The sequence below is a fragment of the Perissodus microlepis genome, chromosome 22 (genome assembly GCF_051167445.1).
Source record: "Perissodus microlepis isolate ML-2025 ecotype Zambia chromosome 22, ASM5116744v1, whole genome shotgun sequence".
In the NCBI taxonomy this organism is placed as follows: domain Eukaryota; kingdom Metazoa; phylum Chordata; class Actinopteri; order Cichliformes; family Cichlidae; genus Perissodus; species Perissodus microlepis.
This window is the reverse complement of record NC_140481.1, coordinates 8,214,675-8,233,718: the sequence shown is the minus strand read 5'-3', so window position 1 is coordinate 8,233,718 and position 19,044 is coordinate 8,214,675. Positions and strand designations below refer to the sequence as shown.

At 37.4% G+C, this 19,044-nt stretch overlaps 1 protein-coding gene across 1 annotated transcript in view; it reads left to right on the top strand.

The window, feature by feature from the left end:
* The window catches only part of LOC146362526 (uncharacterized), a 40,506-nt gene that overhangs the window by 3,274 nt on the left and 18,188 nt on the right, over window positions 1-19,044 (top strand). Inside the window, exons 4-19 of the mRNA XM_084919444.1 lie at window positions 408-545; window positions 2,068-2,216; window positions 4,592-4,695; window positions 5,122-5,311; window positions 6,505-6,636; window positions 6,750-6,893; window positions 7,340-7,475; window positions 7,744-7,894; window positions 8,369-8,505; window positions 8,711-8,822; window positions 9,434-9,497; window positions 10,545-10,748; window positions 10,874-11,019; window positions 13,878-13,996; window positions 14,355-14,476; window positions 14,581-14,678. Coding sequence (XP_084775570.1) covers window positions 408-545; window positions 2,068-2,216; window positions 4,592-4,695; window positions 5,122-5,311; window positions 6,505-6,636; window positions 6,750-6,893; window positions 7,340-7,475; window positions 7,744-7,894; window positions 8,369-8,505; window positions 8,711-8,822; window positions 9,434-9,497; window positions 10,545-10,748; window positions 10,874-11,019; window positions 13,878-13,996; window positions 14,355-14,476; window positions 14,581-14,678 — 2,146 coding nt within the window. The remainder of the gene's footprint in view (window positions 1-407; window positions 546-2,067; window positions 2,217-4,591; window positions 4,696-5,121; window positions 5,312-6,504; window positions 6,637-6,749; window positions 6,894-7,339; window positions 7,476-7,743; window positions 7,895-8,368; window positions 8,506-8,710; window positions 8,823-9,433; window positions 9,498-10,544; window positions 10,749-10,873; window positions 11,020-13,877; window positions 13,997-14,354; window positions 14,477-14,580; window positions 14,679-19,044) is intronic.

Below are 19,044 nucleotides of genomic sequence, written 5' to 3'. Positions count from 1 at the left end.
AATGTGAACATCCTCGAAAGAGTAAACTTTCATCTGCACCTAAAGGATAAAGGTCACTCTTGGGGACACTCCCGTAGGGCTTAAAATCTGGGACTCTCCATTAATTGCACTTAGAACTAAAGACGCTTCTCGGATAAGAGGTAAAACGTCTTCACGAAACTTAAAGAAGTCCAGACACTTTTCTTTTCTTTCCAAGCTCCTTAGACTACAATGACCTGAAGGCTTAGACATGATGCTGATGGCTGATGGTAAGGGAAAAATCTGATCTTTTATCAATAGTCACATTAGTATACTTAATCAGCAAGGCAAAATTAGAGCATACTTTCCATTTAGCAGTCAGTATAAACTTTTTTGATAGACCAATATCAAAATGGTTAACTTATGATGTTGGTATATTAAACTTGCAGATATGGATCCAGCACAAAACACAATTGAAGATCTAATGTTGAGGATTTGTCACCTTGAAAGTGTTGATCCCTCCAGAGGTGTCTGTCTCTACACAGTGGATGGAATGCCTTTGACAGATGATCCTTTCTTTAACACATGTAAGCTCATTTAGAGTTAAGGATTCAAAAAGGTAATGAGAAGGTATTCTTTCATTTTGCAACGTTGTATAGGACAAGAAAATGTATATTCAAAATATATAGTAGTATAATATAGCAATACAATAGAAAAAATACAATGGGACAGTTTAGTTAAGAGCACCAAGTGTGAAATCAAAATCTTTATTAAAGGCTTAAAATCATACTCAGATGTTCAGTTAGCAGTGCTCACAAATTCAAGAGTGAGCACTACAGGCAAAATTCTAGAAATATGACAAACCTTATCCATAAGAAAACAAACTAGAGGCAGGAACTAAAACAGGAAATGTTTATATGAAGAATTTACCAGAAAAGCTAACTAGATCAAGAATAAAATAAACATAAGGGAAACAAACGTGTAAATGGCTTTTGCATACTCTTTTCTTCACAGTTAAAACTGAGACTTGACCACTATTAAGCTGTGCTTGAAGCTGTTGTCCTGTGACTGATGCTCACGAGGGTATAGTACCACAGTGTGTTCCAACACTGCTTTTATGCAGAAAGTGGGGGTTTTAAGTAATCCAGAAAAGTTGGAACTCATGTAGGAATTAGTGGCACCAGCTTTCAAGAGTTGATCAACCTCCATTGCTGCAGAACAGCTTTAAATTGTACACCTATTTTGTGTTTGCTGAAAAAGGCCTTTTTTTAATAAATCTGAGATGTACATTATTTTTCAGTTTTGGGAAACCTTACCTTTGTTTTTAACTTCTGCCAGTTCACCACAATGTAGTGCATACACCACGTTTAAGCAACTATAAACATTGTATTTTTAAGTTGACTCGTACAGTACATAGATCGAACTACCAGGAAAAATCTCTAATATTAAAACATAACAAAGTCATGGCTTGAATTTCTGCAGTGTTTCCCAGAGTTTATTATCAATCTATTTTGTGAGTTTACAAGGATGAAAACAACATTAAAGAAAATCCCCTACAACATATAAGTGCCTGTTGAGGCAATTTCAGTGTTATGACTTTTAACTAAGGCCTGTATGTGCATTTATCATTTTTAGTTCACACTGACTTCACTTCCTTCCTGTATTTTCCTTCAAGGGAATTCATATTGCCTGTTAATCGAGCAGTCCATGAGACTTAAGTGAGAATGAGAGTCACTTTTTTTTCCTAGTATACAATCCTAAGATGATATTAACAAACTCGGGGTTGTTTTAATTATAATTCATTAGGTTTTTAATGTTTTCAGCACTGCAACATCAAAATGAGGTTTGAATAAGAATATAGTGAGTAGTATGGGCTTCAACTGATTCATTCATTTTTCTGCATATTGACACATATCTTTGTTAGTGTGATCCCATCAAAAGATGGTTTATGTTGTTACACATATTGTTAAAGCAAGATTTCTTCTTTTAATAGCATACATTATTGTCACATTTAGACAAGAAATGAAACCTCACAGGAGAAGTTGTTGCTTGAAATAAGTAGAAAACTAAATAAGTAAAGTGGCTACTTTTTTTTAATTTTATCTACAGGGTCTTTACAAGACAGACACATTAAAAGTGGAGATGTAATCTATGCTATTTTTACACCAAATGAGAATTTGGAAACGTCTACAAACTTCATGCAAAGGGTCATTGAAACCCAGGGAACCGATACCGTTCGATGTCATATCATGCTCAAGGTGAGTTTAATTAATACATATTCTCTTTTTTTGCCTAGCTGAGTTAAGTAAAAGGTTTGCATTTTAAATAGTTTAGCAAGATGAGTGATATTGAAAAATAGAGGATAACTCACAATTTTTGCTGCTGGTTTCTGGAAGGTCAACATTTTTACAAATTTAAACTATTGTGTCGGTTACATGATATACTGGTCAAAAAGGTAACACTTTTTAAACAGAGGGGGTTGTTAATCAGTTTCAGCAGTTGGTGACGGTAATGCACTATTTTGCTGTTTGCCAACTGCCAATAAATTATAAAAAAGAAGAAGAATCAGTTTTAGCTGCTTTGATATTTATGAAATTAACAACAGGTGTACTAGAGGGACAACAGCGAGACCACACTAAGGTGGAGGCAAGGTGGTTTTACAGGTGGAGGCAACTGATACTTTTTTCTCCTCTTCATCCTTTCGAACTGTTACTACTGGTAGCATGAGGTGATACCTGGAACCCACAAAGGTTGCACAGGTAGTTGAACTCCTTCAACTGCAATGGTACATCAACATGTGTCATTGCCAGAAGGTTTGCTGTGCCTCATAGCACAGTCTCAAGATCATGGAAGAGATTCCAGGAGACAGACAGTCACTCTAGGAGAGCTGGACAGGGCTGTAGAAGGTCCTTAACCAATATATTAATTTTGCCAATATATAATATTAGCAAAATGGACTAGGCTGCAGTATAATTTTTCACTTATTTTCCGAGGTGTCTTTGAATTCAGTCAGTAGTTTGATAATTATCCATTCATCCATCCATCCATCCATTCTTCCGCTTATCCGGGGCCGGGTCACGGGGGCAGCAGCCCAAGCAGAGAAGCCCAGACCTCCCTCTCCCCAGCCACCTCCTCCAGCTTGTCCAGGGGAACACCAAGGCGTTCCCAGTCCAGCCGAGAGATATAATCTCTCCAGCATGTCCGGGGTCTGCCCCGGGGCCTCCTCCCATGGGACATGCCCAGAACACCTCACCCAGGAGGCATCCTTGTCAAATGCCTGAACCACCTCAACTGGCTCCTTCTGGCAAACTTCTCACCCTATCTCTAAGGGAGAGGCCAGCCACCCTTCGATGGGAACCACCCCTTTCTTAAAGATGGTGATTCCCATCTTTAAGAAAGGGGACCGGAGGGTGTGTTCCAGCTACAGGGGAATCACACTCCTCAGCCTCCCTGGGAAAGTCTATGCCAGGGTGCTGGAGAGGAGAGTCCGTCTATTAGTCGAACCTCAGATACAGGAGGAACAATGCGGTTTTCGTCCTGGTCGCAGAACACTGGATCAGCTCTTTATCCTCTCGAGGATACTTGAGGGTGCGTGGGAGTTTGTCCAACCAGTCTACATGTGTTTTGTGGACTTGGAGAAGCCATTCGACCGTGTCCCTCGTGGGGTCCTGTGGGGGGTGCTCCAGGAGTATGGGGTGTCTGGCCCATTGCTACGGGCCATTCAGTCCTTATACAACCGTTGCAAGAGCTTGGTCCACATAGCCGTCAATAAGTCAGACTCGTTCCTGGTGGGTGATTGGCTCTACCAGGGCTGCCCTTTGTCACCAATTCTGTTCATAATTTTTATGGACAGAATTTCTAAGCGTGGTCAAGTGGCGGAAGGCTTTCACTTGGGTGGTCTCAGGATCTCATCTCTGCTTTTTGCAGATGATGTGGTTCTGTTGGCTTCATCAGGTGATGGCCAGCTCGCCTTGGAATGGTTCGCAGCCGAGTGTGAAGTGGTGGGAATGAGAATCAGCACCTCCAAATCTGAGGCCATGGTCCTCAGCCGGAAAAGGGTGGAGTGCCCACTCCAGGTCAGGGACGAGACCCTGCCCCAAGTGGAGGAGTTTAAGTATCTCGGGGTCATGTTCACGAGTGACGGGAGAAGGTGGGAGATCGAAAGACAGACAGGTCTGTTGTGGTGAAGAGAGAGCTGAGTGTAAACGCGAAGCTCTCAATTTACCGGTCAGTCTACGTCCCTACCCTCACCTATGGTCACGAGCTGTGGGTAGTGACTGAAAGAACGAGATCGCGGATACAAGCGCCAGAAAGGTTGATAATTAATTTTCTTCAAATGATGTAGCATTCTTTCAATCCTAACACATTACCAAGTCAATTTCAGTATAAATAGCCATCATGATTTTTTTTTCTATGGAGCTCTGGTGTGTTTTTTTGTGTGCCTTTATTTTTTAAGTGGTGTATAGTGTATAGCAAAGTGATAGCTGACAAATAAGTGCAGAAAATGGTACAGCCATTGTAGCTGACTGACAAGAAATGAACATGTTTTTCCACTTTATGGTGATTTCTCCCTCAATATATGCAGAGGAGTGGGAGCAGGTCAATGACATTTAACTTTATTTTTCTCATACAGGGAGATTTCGAAGTGAAAGTAAACTTGGCACTTGACACAATAGCTAATCTGAAGATCAGGCTTGCAGATGAAAGTGGAATCCCTGCACATGTTTTGCAATACAAGTAAGAATATATTTTAATTTACTGACAGCAATTCTTTAATCATTATTTACACTACCGTTTAAAAGTTTGGATTCATTTGGAAATGTCCTTGTATTTAAAAAGAAGAGTACAGTTATGGCACAACCGGAATTCCAAAATGTAACAGACTGTAGAAAAATATTTTCAATTTGATGTCAGCAACACGTAAAGGGGCCATGGTACCACTGTGTAACATCCCTTCTTTTAATAATTCTAATAACCAAACCAAACTACCAAATCGTCCACTTTTATAGAGGTGGTCACACTAATAATGACCAATTAATCTTGTGTATTTGAACATCAATATCCAGGTACCTCTTACCCTTTTAATTTCTATGGAAGCAGTAAGGGTACTCTGCATTTTGGATTCATTTTTGTTAAATAATGATACAATCTTCATATTTTCAGAGGTGAAATTGGCACTGGAAACACATTGGAAAGTTGTGGGATCACAGAGGAGTCCACAGTGCACTTCTCAATGTCCACATTTTCAGAGGAAGAGTTTGCTCCGCATGCATTCTTCATTTATGATGTTGTGCCCTCCATTCAACAAACCCGCAAAGGAATCAGTGTCCTCTTGTCATCTCTCTTTGTCATTGTAAGCATTGTATCATACTGTGACTGTATTTAGTGTTGGTAGAAGTAACTATATATGTTAATTTCCTCTATAATCCTGACACATATGTCAAAAAATACAGAGAAGACCAATACAAAGTGGTGTACACGTGAGAAGTGGAATGAAAATCATACATGATTCCAAACATTTTTTACAAATAAATAACTGCAAAGAGTGGTGTGCGTAATTATTCAGCCCCCTTTGGTCTGAGTGCAGTCAGTTGCCCATAGACATTGCCTGATGAGTGCTAATGACTAAACAGAGTGCACCTGTGTGTAATCTAATGTCAGTACAAATACAGCTGCTCTGTGACGGCCTCAGAGGTTGTCTAAGAGAATATTGGGAGCAACAACACCATGAAGTCCAAAGAACACACCAGACAGGTCAGGGATAAAGTTATTGAGAAATTTAAAGCAGGCTTAGGCTACAAAAAGATTTCCCAAGCCTTGAACATCCCACGGAGCACTGTTCAAGCGATCATTCAGAAATGGAAGGAGTATGGCACAACTGTAAACCTACCAAGACAAGGCCGTCCACCTAAACTCACAGGCCGAACAAGGAGAGCGCTGATCAGAAATGCAGCCAAGAGGCCCATGGTGACTCTGGACGAGCTGCAGAGATCTACAGCTCAGGTGGGGGAATCTGTCCATACGACAACTATTAGTCGTGCACTGCACAAAGTTGGCCTTGTGCAGAATGGGCAAGAATTTCAGTCGCTAGATGTGCAAAGCTGGTAGAGACATACCCTAAAAGACTGGCAGCTGGAATTGGAGCAAAAGGTGGTTCTACAAAGTATTGACTCAGGGGGCTGAATAATTACGCACACCCCACTTTGCAGTTATTTATTTGTAAAGAATGTTTGGAATCATGTATGATTTTCGTTCCACTTCTCACGTGTACACCACTTTGTGTTGGTCTTTCATGTGGAATTCCAATAGAATTGATTCATGTTTGTGGCTGTAATGTGACAAAATGTGGAAAAGTTCAAGGGGGCCAAATACTTTTGCAAGAAACTGTATATGATTACTGCTTACATACTTCTGTTTTAATTATTTGCAAAAGCAAAAACAAAACAAAAGCTTCCAGGTGTCTTCATTGTTTTAATATTTTAGAAGTATCTCCTTTGTGTAAGAATAACCTGAGATTTTGATTTTTGAATAATATTTTCCTTCCAGCAACGCAGATTTTCAGTTGATTCCCAAAAGAAACTGATTGGGTACATACGAAAACTAACTGGCTGTAACCCACTAGCCCAGAGTTTGTACCAGTTACTTTGTAAAAATGAAGGTATATCCAGCAATCAAAAGGTAAACTATGACAAGAATATAATTGAATTTTTACTACCTCTTGTTTGTTTCACATGTGACATTACAGAATAAGAGTTTCTTTCATGTGATGTTTTCTTTTTCTTTTTTGTTAGATCGCGGTAGTTGAAGGCTTGTATTTTCTTTTTAGAGAGCTTTTGCCAGGTCTTGGAACAAAACAAGGGGGAAAAGTCATCGAGGACCAAGATGTCTTTGAGTATTCAACACACTGTTGGGCATATCTCTTGTCAGAAGCGAAGGTAGCCAGCAAGCAAAGATTTCATTTCATCCACACTAAAACATTTACATGTTTACGTTTGGGTTTGAGCAAAATATTATTTAAACAGATGCCTGGCATTTTTATTTACAGTATCCTGCTTAAAAGCAACTAGCTGGTTTTACTTGCCAAATAGTAATTTAAATCCTATAAAAGATACCAAAATGAAAACTGAACAAAACTCATGTCACAGTGTTCAGTTTTTTATGGACCCTGTCATGATGTCCCTTGTTATGACCTATATGATCTCTCTTTGCTAGATCCCTTTTTGTCTGTAATAACTTTGTTGCAGAATATGTTGACTTGGTCCTGGATATAATATATAATTATTATTATGTATAATAATAATTAAAATATAAAGAGAAAGGATAGTGTGATAGTGTTGCTGTCTATGCTTTTGTACATTTTAACTTGGTATCGTTTCAATAGAAAGAAACATCAGAAAATGAAAATTATGCACCATATTTTCTGAATAATGAAGAAGGCAGACGTTTTTGTGAACCAGTCACTGTACCTGGAATACCAGGTGCCCTCGAAAGAGCTCTTGTGCTGCAAAAAATAAAAGGTAACAAACTGGCATTGTGGATCACTAATACTGGTTAAAATGTTAGTTAGATTGAGCGTGTGTCATCAGCAACATCTAGTAGGCTATATGACCACATTTTCCTGATTTCCTTTTTTATTTCTATGTTCAGAATATGTGTCAAAGTTGGAGATTTTGCAGATATTTGTGAATCTTAATCAATGTAAAAGTCTTCGGAGAGTTCAGCACATTTTCTTGTGCCAATGTAACTTATCAGAGAATGATTTTACTTTATGGATCTGTTTCCAAGATGGAGAGAAGATACCCAACTGCACTGCAGAAGTTTTACAAGAAACATCACTCAAGAGAGCCACTGACATTGAGAAAATTCTGCTCAGTGTTCATCCTTCACTTACGACCTATCATCTTTGGATTTCTCATGGCAGTGTGACTGGTCAGAAGTATGTATTATTATTATTTTCATATTTTAAAAATGTACCAAAATTAGCCCAAATTAAGACACCTAAAAAAAAAAGCTGTCAAATTTCTACATACTGTGTGTGTGTGTGTGTGCATGCATACATACATACATACATACATACATACATACATACATACATACATACATACATACATACATACATACATACATACATACATACATACATACATACATACATACATACATACATACATACATACATACATACATACATACATGTATGTGTGTGTGTATATACATATATATATATTTGACGGCTTTTGTGGTTACACGAATCAAGAACCATTAAACCCAACACATTTAACAGTGATTTCTGAATAACAGTTACATTTAAAAAAAAAAAAAAAAAAAAAAACACCCCACCATGGTTGTTTTCCTCTGATTACCCATGTTTGTTACCCAGTAACTGCTGATTTTTGTAATTAAATTCCAGTTTTGAGATAAACACTGGGAAAACCTTTGGAGACATGGTAAAGGAAATGGAAGCGTTCCCTCAACTCAAAGTTACTCCACCGCTGCGTTTGAAGGATCTAGGAACTCAAGACCCATGTCTTGTTTTCCTTAGAGAGGGTAAGAAGCCATGGAAGGCAAAAATCCATGAAGAGAAACTTGTGTTTGGGGGTATTTTATTAACAAAACCCTCAAGAAACAAAATAAACCTAGAGAATTCAATCACATAAATACAGAAATTGAAAATTGGAATAAAATTACCCAATTGCAGATACATTTCTTTCCTTCTGTATTAAACAACTTTTTGTTTTTTATCATTTGTCAGACAATCTTGGTGTTTATCTTAATAAAAATAAGTTAACTCCAGAAAAAATTGATGTCTTTGACTGTCTGGATGGCAAAACCCAGCATGTTGATGTGAATGTACTGGCAGCTTCGTGAGTATTGTGTCATTTATTTTCTTAACATTGTACAAATCTATATAGTTTAATGAAAAATATTATTTTGAGTTACTGTCAGAGCTATTGTAATCTTATTATCTTAAAGCTCTTATTATCCTTAAAGATAATTTTTTTTAATTGGCTCTTTGATAAGTTGTCTGTGATGTGTAGCACTGGCAAAAGTACAGACTTTGTTTACTTCAGTAGAAGTACAGATAGCTATGCTAAAAAATACTCCAGTAAAAGTTGAAGTACTGAATCAACTTCTTTATTCAAGTTAAAGTGAAAAAGTACAGGCTCTGAAATGTACTCAAAGAATGTAAAAAGTATCTCCTTGAAGATTCTCCTATACTGACACTACAGTTTATAAATGGTCACTGTATGACCTAACGTACAAGGACTAGATTAAAAATGAGAGAAAATGCAACCAGTGCCCAAAGAAAAACTAAAAGACCTTCCAAAGAAAACTAGAAAGCCACTGCTAAAGATTTCTTCTAGAAATTGAAAGAACTTTTTGCTCATTGGTAGCTAAATATGAAGAAATGACAGGTGGCTCAGGACTTTTGCACAGTACTCTAAAAATTTGAAATTTCCTAACATTCCTGTAGAACTGGTGACCATAGGGATGACCTCTCTTTTGACACAACAAGATCCCCAAAGGAAGCTGTACTGGTAACTTCAATTCTTTACTACTTCCTTTATTTGAAAATACAGTCTTAATTAGGTTACTGTTCTCATTTTTTTCTTTTCCTACACCTGGCCATTTTGATAAATATTAGTATAGAAGCTTGTAGGCATCAATTGTATAGAGAACTCTGTTAACTGATTCCTGCTTGTTCTTTTATCGTTGGTCAGGATAAGACTTTGTAAATGCTTAAAATAACATGGGGGTTTGCACTAAATAAATAGCTTAATCTATTTTGTGTAAGTATTCTTTGAATATAAAAAAGCATTTCACTTTGCACTTTGTGTAAATAGCATGATTTAAAAAAAAAACAAAAAAAAAAACTAAGAGGCTTTTAGGGGTCAGTTTGGAACTAATTTACAGTAAGGGTACAGGTAATAAATGCAAAAAGAAAATAGTAACGTAAGAAATGGTTTACAGAACATTTACTGAGACCTAAAATTCTTAAGCTTCTTGTTTTGGAGATTCAAAACATTATCTTCTAAAGCAGACAATACATGTGGGTGCAGTAATGTCACAGACTGGTTGCAAACTGAGTAAAATAGGTAATCAGACAGAGCTAATGCAATAATAATAATAATAATAATAATAATAATAATAATAATAATAATGGATTGCATTTATATAGTGCTTTTCAAGGAACCCAAAGCGCTTTTACAATGCCACTATTCATTCACTCTCACATTCACACACTGGTGGAGGCAAGCTACAGTTGTAGCCACAGCTGCCCTGAGACAGAATGACAGAAGCGAGGCTGCCATATCGCGCCATCGGCCCCTCTGGCCAACAGAGCAGTGATCTATTTTACACAAAGAGTCACAAAGACTGCATGTGGCAGGACAGGGTTTAAATAAAAGTCAGAAAAGGAAGGCAAGTCTTAAAATATAAAAGAAAGAAACAAACTGGGAAAAGGAATAAAACTGGAGACAGAACAATTTGTGACACATATTACATATTGCTCGATTTGTATGTTTGTAAAATATGAGTGATTAAATAAGGAAAGACAAATTGTTGCTACACTTTTATTTCATTAGGTACTGATTGATACAAGTTCATCGATGTCCGAGAAATGCTACGGAAGTGTGGAAATAGAAAAAATCCATGCTGTCAAGGAGCTTTTTGATAATTTTGCATCAAGGACTATGGCTTATGATTTTCATCATGTCATTGGCCTCGTTACATTTGACTCTAGAGTGAAAACTGTTCACACATTTACAGAAACACTGGAAAAGTTTAAGGTAAATAAACATTTTGTGTGTTAAATCTGTAATGTTTAGTCCTGTAATGTAAATCTTTAGGTTAATGCATATTCTTAATTTCTACATGACATGAAAAAATGAAATATATCTACACGCTTTTCTAGGAGCATGTGCGCACTCTTAAGGCATCTGGACGTACATTGCTGTATGATGCGCTGCAACATGGAATGAATGAGCTGAACAAAGTAAAGATAAAATTCCCAGATTGCAGACTCCGCATTCTATGTCTCACCGATGGAAATGATGTTGGGTAAATTTCCTTTACTATGCAAGTTAACTATAATCGAATAGTTTATTGTTGCTTATTAATTGAAATAATCATTTGTTCTGTGATTTTGAGCATTCACTTCATGCTTTTGTCAATAAGCAAAACAACACAAAGCCCCTTAAGCTATTTCCCCCCATAAAGGGTTAAAAGTAGGGTTAGGAACATAAAAGTAAATTGGAAAATTAATATACTTAATTAATGTTATATCATCTCTTTTGAGGATAGCTATATTTGGTCATAATGTTACTTGTGCATGTGCATAGCCTAGGTATTACTCAAAGTAAAATCTGTTAAGTCACATCTGTGGATTCAATCATTTAACATTAAAAAGTAAAACAAAACTTCACATAAAAGATAACTTCACGTTATATATAGATAAAATATCTGATTTTAAAAAATGAAGACATATAAGATTTAGATTTCTGGTTTGTCAGACACCACTGTGAGGAGTCCTTATCTTTAAGTCTAACCTCGCTTCTTCCTCTCCTCTCCATCTCGCAATGAGTATCTCGCACACATTTCTGTTTTCAAATCATGTCTCGAAACCCATCTGTTCAGAACTGCATAGCCTTCATTATAACTGGGTTTTAATCTGTTGTTGCCTTGACTAGTTTTATAGTTGTGATTTTGTGTTTACTTTGTTTTTATTTTGCTGTACAAACTGGATACAAAGAGTTTGTGTGTTTGCTGATGTTTGTTAAGCTGACAGTAATGTTGCCACTTTAAAACCATTACTCCCTCCATGCTCACTCCTTTTTTATAGGACAAGCTAGGTTCTGGAATACTATGACCACAGTTTATGGACACACCAACCAAAAATGTTGTTCTGAATGGTAAAAGCCCAATTGTACCACTGAGTATAGTGGTATAGATGCATAAATTGCATATTTTGTCTCGTTTTATCTCTTTGTATGCATCATGCCTTGTGATAGATGCATCAGTAGGATTGTCTTTTATGTGTTATTGTTCCTGCATTTAAGGTCAAATGGGTTTAATGTTTGAAATGTTTGGACACACCTACTCATTTAGTGTATTTTCTTTACTTTCATGACTATATACATTGTAGATTCTCACTGAAGGCATCAAAACTATGAATAAACACATGTGGAATTATGTAGTAAACAGAAAAGTGTGAAATAACTCAAAACATGTTTTATATTTTAGATTATTCAAAATAGCCACTCTTTGCTTTGGTTACGGCTTTGCACACTTTTGGGATTCTCTCTTGACGGAGTTCCCAGAGATGCTGAGCACTTGTTGGCCCTTTGCCTTCACTCTGCGGTCCATCTTATCCCAAACCATCTCGATTGGGTTTAGGTCAGGTGACTGTGATTGCCAAGCCATCTAGCACAGCACTCCATCACGCTCCCTCTTGCTCCAAATAGCCCTTACACAGCCCCAAGTGTGTGTATGGGGTCATTGTCCTGTTGAAAAATAAATGATGGTCCAACACAAACCTGATGCGATGGCATGTTGCTGTAAGATGCTGTGGTAGCCATGCTGGTTCAGTGTGCCTTCAATTTTGATTAAATCCCCAACAATGTCACCAGCAAAGCATCCCCACACATCACACCTCCTCCTCCATGCTTCACAGTGGGAATCATGCATGTAGAGATCATCATTCACCTTATCTGCTTCACACAAAGACACAGCGTGTGGAACCAAAGCTTTCAAATTTGGACTGATCAGACCAAAGCACAGATTTTCACTGGTCTGATGTCCATTTCTTGTGCTTCTTGGCCCAAATAAATTTCTTCTGCTTGTCATTTTTCCTTAGTGGTGGTTTTTTAGCAGCAATTTGACCATAAAGGCCTGATTCGTGCAGTCTCCTCTGAACAGTTGATATAGAGAACTCTGTGTGGCATTTATCTTAATCAGGTGAATTTATCCTCAGCAGCAGAGGTGACTCTTTGTCTTCTTTTCCTGGGGTGGTCCTCGTGTGAGCCAGTTATGTCGTAGCACTTGATGGTTTTTGCTACTCCACTTAGGGACACCTTCAAAGTTTTATCAATTTTCCTGACTGACTGACCTTCAGTTCTTAACCTCCTAAGACCCGAACTCTTCCACAGCATGCATTTTTAATTTCTCTTTGATATTTGGGCTGAGTGGGACCTGATGAATGTAAAAACAAAGAATTACCAGATTTTTGTTTGTTTTTTGTTTCTAAGAAAAATGAGAGCCACATATGAGGATATTTGTTTAAAATTTCGATAGAACAGTAGCAGTATAATGTCCTCGTAAGTGGATATCAGGCCCTTGTAGAGCAAAATTGAGTATTTTGGTCTAAATAACCCAAAATGTGATGTCCACATATGTGGACGGCAGGTCCTAGGAGGTTAAAGTAATGATGGACTGTCATTTCTCTTTACTTAGCTTATTGGTTCTTGCCAAATATGAATTCTAACAGTTGTCAAATAGGGCTGTCAGCTGTGTACCAACCTGACTTGTGCACAACAAAACTGATGGTCTCAACGCCATTTAGAAGGCAAGAAATTCCACAAATGAACCCTGACAAGATACACCTGTGAAGTGAAAACCATTTCAGGTGACTGCATCATGAAGCTCACTGAGAGAAGGCCGAGGGTTTGCAGCGCTGTCAACAAAGCAAAGGGTGTCTACTTTGAGGAATCTAAAATGCAAGACATATTTAGAGTTATTCGTCAATTTTTTCTTTGCTACATAATTCCATATATGTTGCTTTATATAATGTATTTGATGTCTTCAGTATCTAGCTACGATGTAGAAAGTAATAAAAATAAAGAAAAACCTAGAAGGTGTGTCCAAACGTTTGACTGGTAGTGTATATTTATATTTGTCTACATGTCTGTATATTTATCCAGGTCTTTAAACAAGCCAGATCAAGCTGCCATCAACCTAATAAAATCTAACGTCGTCGTGGATTCGATTCTTCTTGGAAAAGTAGAAAATAATATTCTACATGGAATCAGCATTGCAACAGGTATATATTTTTCTTGAAATATCATATTTAGTTTATCTCAATAAAGCTTCTCAATTAAACATTGTGAGGAGTGATAGAAATGCTGAGGATATTTGCACTGGAGCCATTTTGTTGTATTTAATTTGTGAAAATTACTAAAAACAAAATCTAAAATGTCCATTCTGTGTCTTTGAATATATCACCTTTATTAATAAGCACTGTTTTATAGATGGTCTTTTTTTTTTTTTTTTTTTTAAACCTTCTTATTTATCAAAAAGTTTATTTCATTAGAATGTTCCTTTTTCACTATGTTTAATAATGCATGGGCAGCTTGCAGTTAAGCTACTGACAATCTTATATTTCTTTTTTTTTTTTTCAGGTGGCTGCTGCTTCAACCCAGAGACAAGCAAGGATGGTTTACAACTTTTTGAAACTGAGACCGTTCTTTCTTTGGAGATGAGAAAATGTAAAACCAAAGCTGACCCAGCCTCCATCACTGAAGTTTGTCCATTGATTATTCCCTGATGAGATCTGTATTAACCCCTTTAAAACACAGGCCTCTAAAGATGCAACAATTTGTTGCTGTATATTTATTTAATTTTCAGAGTTTTCTGAGGAGTTACTTTGCTACTCATGGGTACGATACACTTCCAGAGGCTGTCTTACCAAGCCAGATAAGCAGTAAAGTGACAGTTACACAGAAGTAAGTGACAGAATACAGTTTTGCATGGATAGTTTTTAAAATACTTGTCAAGCACAAATGTTTTGAGTATTAAGTAAGTAAATCTTTTAACATACATTACTGTGCAAAAGTATTGAGTCATTTATAGTCTAGCACTGTGAAAGATGCAGAAATTGTGCGTAATTTATTTTTTTAAAAAGGGAAATAGGTACAGCGATCAGTGTTGGGGAGTAACGGAATACATGTACCGGCATTACGTATTTAAAATACAATGTTAGGCTATCCCTCTCTATCCCTTCTCCAACTTTGGTGCTTAAATGCAGGCGAGCAGCCCTTTTTCAAAAAAAAAATTTTAATCTCAATTTCCATCTGGGATTAATACAGTTTCTCTGATTGCTGGAAACCCAAACAAAACATGCAATAAGAGGCTTTAATGTAAGCGTCCTGTTAATGCTGGTGGTGTCAGTTACACAATGGACCCAGAGCCAGCAGTCCACAGGCAGGAATGCATTTCTTAGTTGGAAATTCCAACACCAATTCATAAGAAGAATGGGATGGGTGAAACTTCATTATCTTTGATGTACTATTGCTGTATGATTTTTATTACTATTAATGAAGGCTACCAGCAACTTAAGATTGTTAGACGGCGTTAGCTGAGGGTAGTTCATAGGCTGCAGACTGTTAGGCCGTTTCTCCATACTCAAGTACGAAGTCCGGACTAGCGAAAACGCGAGTTGACATGGGAGTCCGGACTTCCCAGGAACGCAGTGCGATCGTTGTTCAATTGGAACGGCAGTGTACTTGATGACATCACAGGTCCGTAGTTTTTACTGCCATCCCCTCCTGATTTAAGTGAGATTAATATTTGCAATGGAAATTACACATGACGCACAAAAAAATTAGACATGATGTAGTAGAGTTCTTTAAGAAAAAAAGATAATTTAGAAAAGTATCTTACGCACTTTGGCAAAATTCGCTGTTACGTATTGTCTGTTTCATAGTGTCTAATAAGCTTCCTACAGTTGAGCACGCATGACAGAAACTCAAACTTAATCCCTCTTAATAAAAATAGTATACATGTATGCCTGAATAAAAACAAACAAGTGAGATGTTAGAACGCTTTTATTTTTATTTTAGTAAACACTCAAAACTTACAATAAACAGCTGGGGTTTGGAAGAGAATTGAACAGATATTTAAAATATAATCTGATAATTTTTGGAGCAGCCTTTGGGATTAACATGATGTTCTCAGACTTGATGGATAGCATTAGCAACCTGCTAGCTGCAAATAATCATGTGCAGTTCCACATGATTATTAACAGACGTTAAAAAGAAAACAAATTACTGATACAGAAATAGTTTTTTTGTTTTTTTTTTTATATATATATATATGAAATCACTGCAAAAAGTGCAGTCTTACCTAATGTCCACACTACTGTTACTCATTTTTTGTTAAGATTTAAAAATCTAGTTGGTATTGGTATGGCAAGTAGCCTTCAGTAATAGTAATAAATCACACAGCAATAGTACATTCATGTAGTTGTAAAAAGCATGATAATATATTAAATAATCCCAGTATACAGAATACGTTACTCTCATTGAGTAACTTAATGGAATATGTTACAAAATACATTTTGGGCCATGTATTCTGTAATCTGTAGTGGAATACATTTAAAAGTAACCTTCCTAACACTGATAGCGATTTATTGAAGCATGTGCAAACACTCATTAAAACATTAGAATTATACAATTATAACAAGCTTGAAAGTCAATTTTAGTGTGGCCAGCACATTGAACACAGCCTGAAATCCCTTAGGTAAACTTTCTTGTAATTCTTTTAAGCAGTCAGGAATAGTTCTCCAGGCTTCTTGAAAGACAGTCAAAGCTCTTCTTTGGATGTTTCTGCCTTTTGTTCTCTCCTAATCTCCCCCATACCTGGTGGCAACAATTTGAACCAAATGGGGTGGTGGTGGGGCAAAAAAGTGCCTTTATATTACTACTTGGGTTCACCACTCCATAATTCAGTTCAATTCAATTTTATTTATATAGCGCCAAATCACTACTACAGTCACCTCAAGGCGCTTTATATTGTACAGTAGATTGTACAATAATAGATACAGAGAAAAACCCAACAATCATATGACCCCCTATGAGCAAGCACTTTGGCGACAGTGGGAAGGAAAAACTCCCTTTTAACAGGAAGAAACCTCCGGCAGAACCAGGCTCAGGGAGGGACGGGGCCATCTGCTGCGACCGGTTGGGGTGAGAGAAGGAAAACAGGATGAAAGACATGCTGTGGAAGAGAGACAGAGGTTAATAACAGATATGATTCAATGCAGAGAGGTCTATTAACACATAGTGAGTGAGAAAGGTGACTGGAAAGGAAAAACTCAATGCATCATGGGAATCCCCCGGCAGCCTACGTCTATTGCAGCATAACTAAGGGAGGATTCAGGGTTACCTGGTCCAGCCCTAACTATATGCTTTAGCAAAAAGGAAAGTTTTAAGCCTAATCTTGAAAGTAGAGATGGTGTCTGTGTCCCGAATCCAAACTGGAAGCTGGTTCCACAGAAGAGGGGCCTGAAAACTGAAGGCTCTCCCTCCTATTCTACTTTTAAATACTCCAGGAACAACAAGTAGGCCTACAGTGCGAGAGCGAAGTTCTCTAATAGGGTGATATGGTACTACAAGGTCATTAAGATAAGATGGGGCCTGATTATTTAAGACCTTGTATGTGAGGAGCAGGATTTTGAATTCAATTCTGGATTTAACAGGAAGCCAATGAAAGGAAGCCAAAACAGGAGAAATATGCTCTCTTTCTAGTCCTTGTCAGGACTCTTGCTGCAGCATTTTGGATTAGCTGAAGGCTTTTCAGGGAGTTTTTTGGACATCCTGATAATAATGAATTACAGTCGTCCAGCCTGGAAGTAATAAATGCATGAACTAGTTTTTCAGCGTCACTCTGAGACAGGATATTTCTAACTTTAGAGATGTTGCGCAAATGGAAGAAAGCAGTCTTACATATTTGTTTAATATGTGCATTGAAGGACATATCCTGGTCAAAAATGACTCCAAGGTTCCTCACAGCGTTACTGGAGGCCAAGGTAATGCCATCCAGAGTAAGAATCTGGTTAGATACCATATTTCTAAGATTTTCAGGGCCGAGTGCAATAACCTCAGTTTTATCTGAATTAAGAAGCAGAAAGTTAGCGGCCATCCAGGTCTTTATGTCTTTAAGACATTCCTGCAGTTTAACTAATTGGTGTGTGTTATCTGGCTTCATAGATAGAGCTGGGTGTCATCTGCATAGCAGTGAAAATTTATGCTATGTCTTCTAATGATGCTGCCTAAGGGAAGCATGTATAATGTAAGCAGAATTGGTCCTAGCAAGAACACCATAATTAACCTCAGTGTGTGAAGAGGACTCTCCATTTACATGAACAAATTGGAGTCTATTAGATAGATATGATACAAACCACTGCAGCGCAGTACCTGTAATACCTACAGCATGTTCTAATCGCTCTAATAGGATATTATGGTCAACAGTATCGAACGCTGCACTGAGGTCTAGCAGGACAAGCACAGAGATGAGTCCACTGTCAGAGGCCATAAGAAGATCATTTGTAACCTTCACTAAAGCTGTTTCTGTGCTGTGATGAGCTCTGAAACCTGACTGAAACTCTTCAAATAAACCATTCCTCTGCAGATCTGTCAGCTGTTTGACAACTACTCTTTCAAGGATTTTTGATATGAAAGGAAGGTTGGAGATTGGCCTATAATTAGCTAAGACTGCTGGGTCTAGAGATGCTTTTTGAGTAAAGGTTTAACTACAGCCAGCTTGAAGGCCTGTGGTACATAGCCGATTATTAGAGATAGGTTGATCATATTTAAGATCGAAGAATTAATTAATGGCAGGACTTCTTTGAGCAGTTTTGTAGGAATGGGGTCTAAAAGACACGTTGATGGTCTGGAGGAAGTAATTATTGAAGTTAACTCAGAAAGATCAATTGGAGAAAAAGAGTTTAAATGAATATCAATGGTACTAAAAGTAGCTGTAGATAATATTACATCTGTGAGATGATTATTGGTAATTTTTTCTCTAATGATTAAAATTTTATTTGTGAAGAAGTTCATGAAGTCATTACTAGTTAACGTTAAAGGGATGGTTGGCTCAAAAGAGCTCTGACTTTTTGTCAGCCTGGATACAGTGCTGAAGAGAAACCTGGGGTTGTTGACAGTCACCCTTTTTTCCAGGATGAACAGTTAAAAGATTTGGTTAAGCAATGCCAAGCTGTAGCAGTTGAAAAACGTAACTTGCTCGATATTGTTATGTCTTAAACTGATTTAGCTGATCATTGAATTGAACATGCTGGAAAGTACAGGAAAG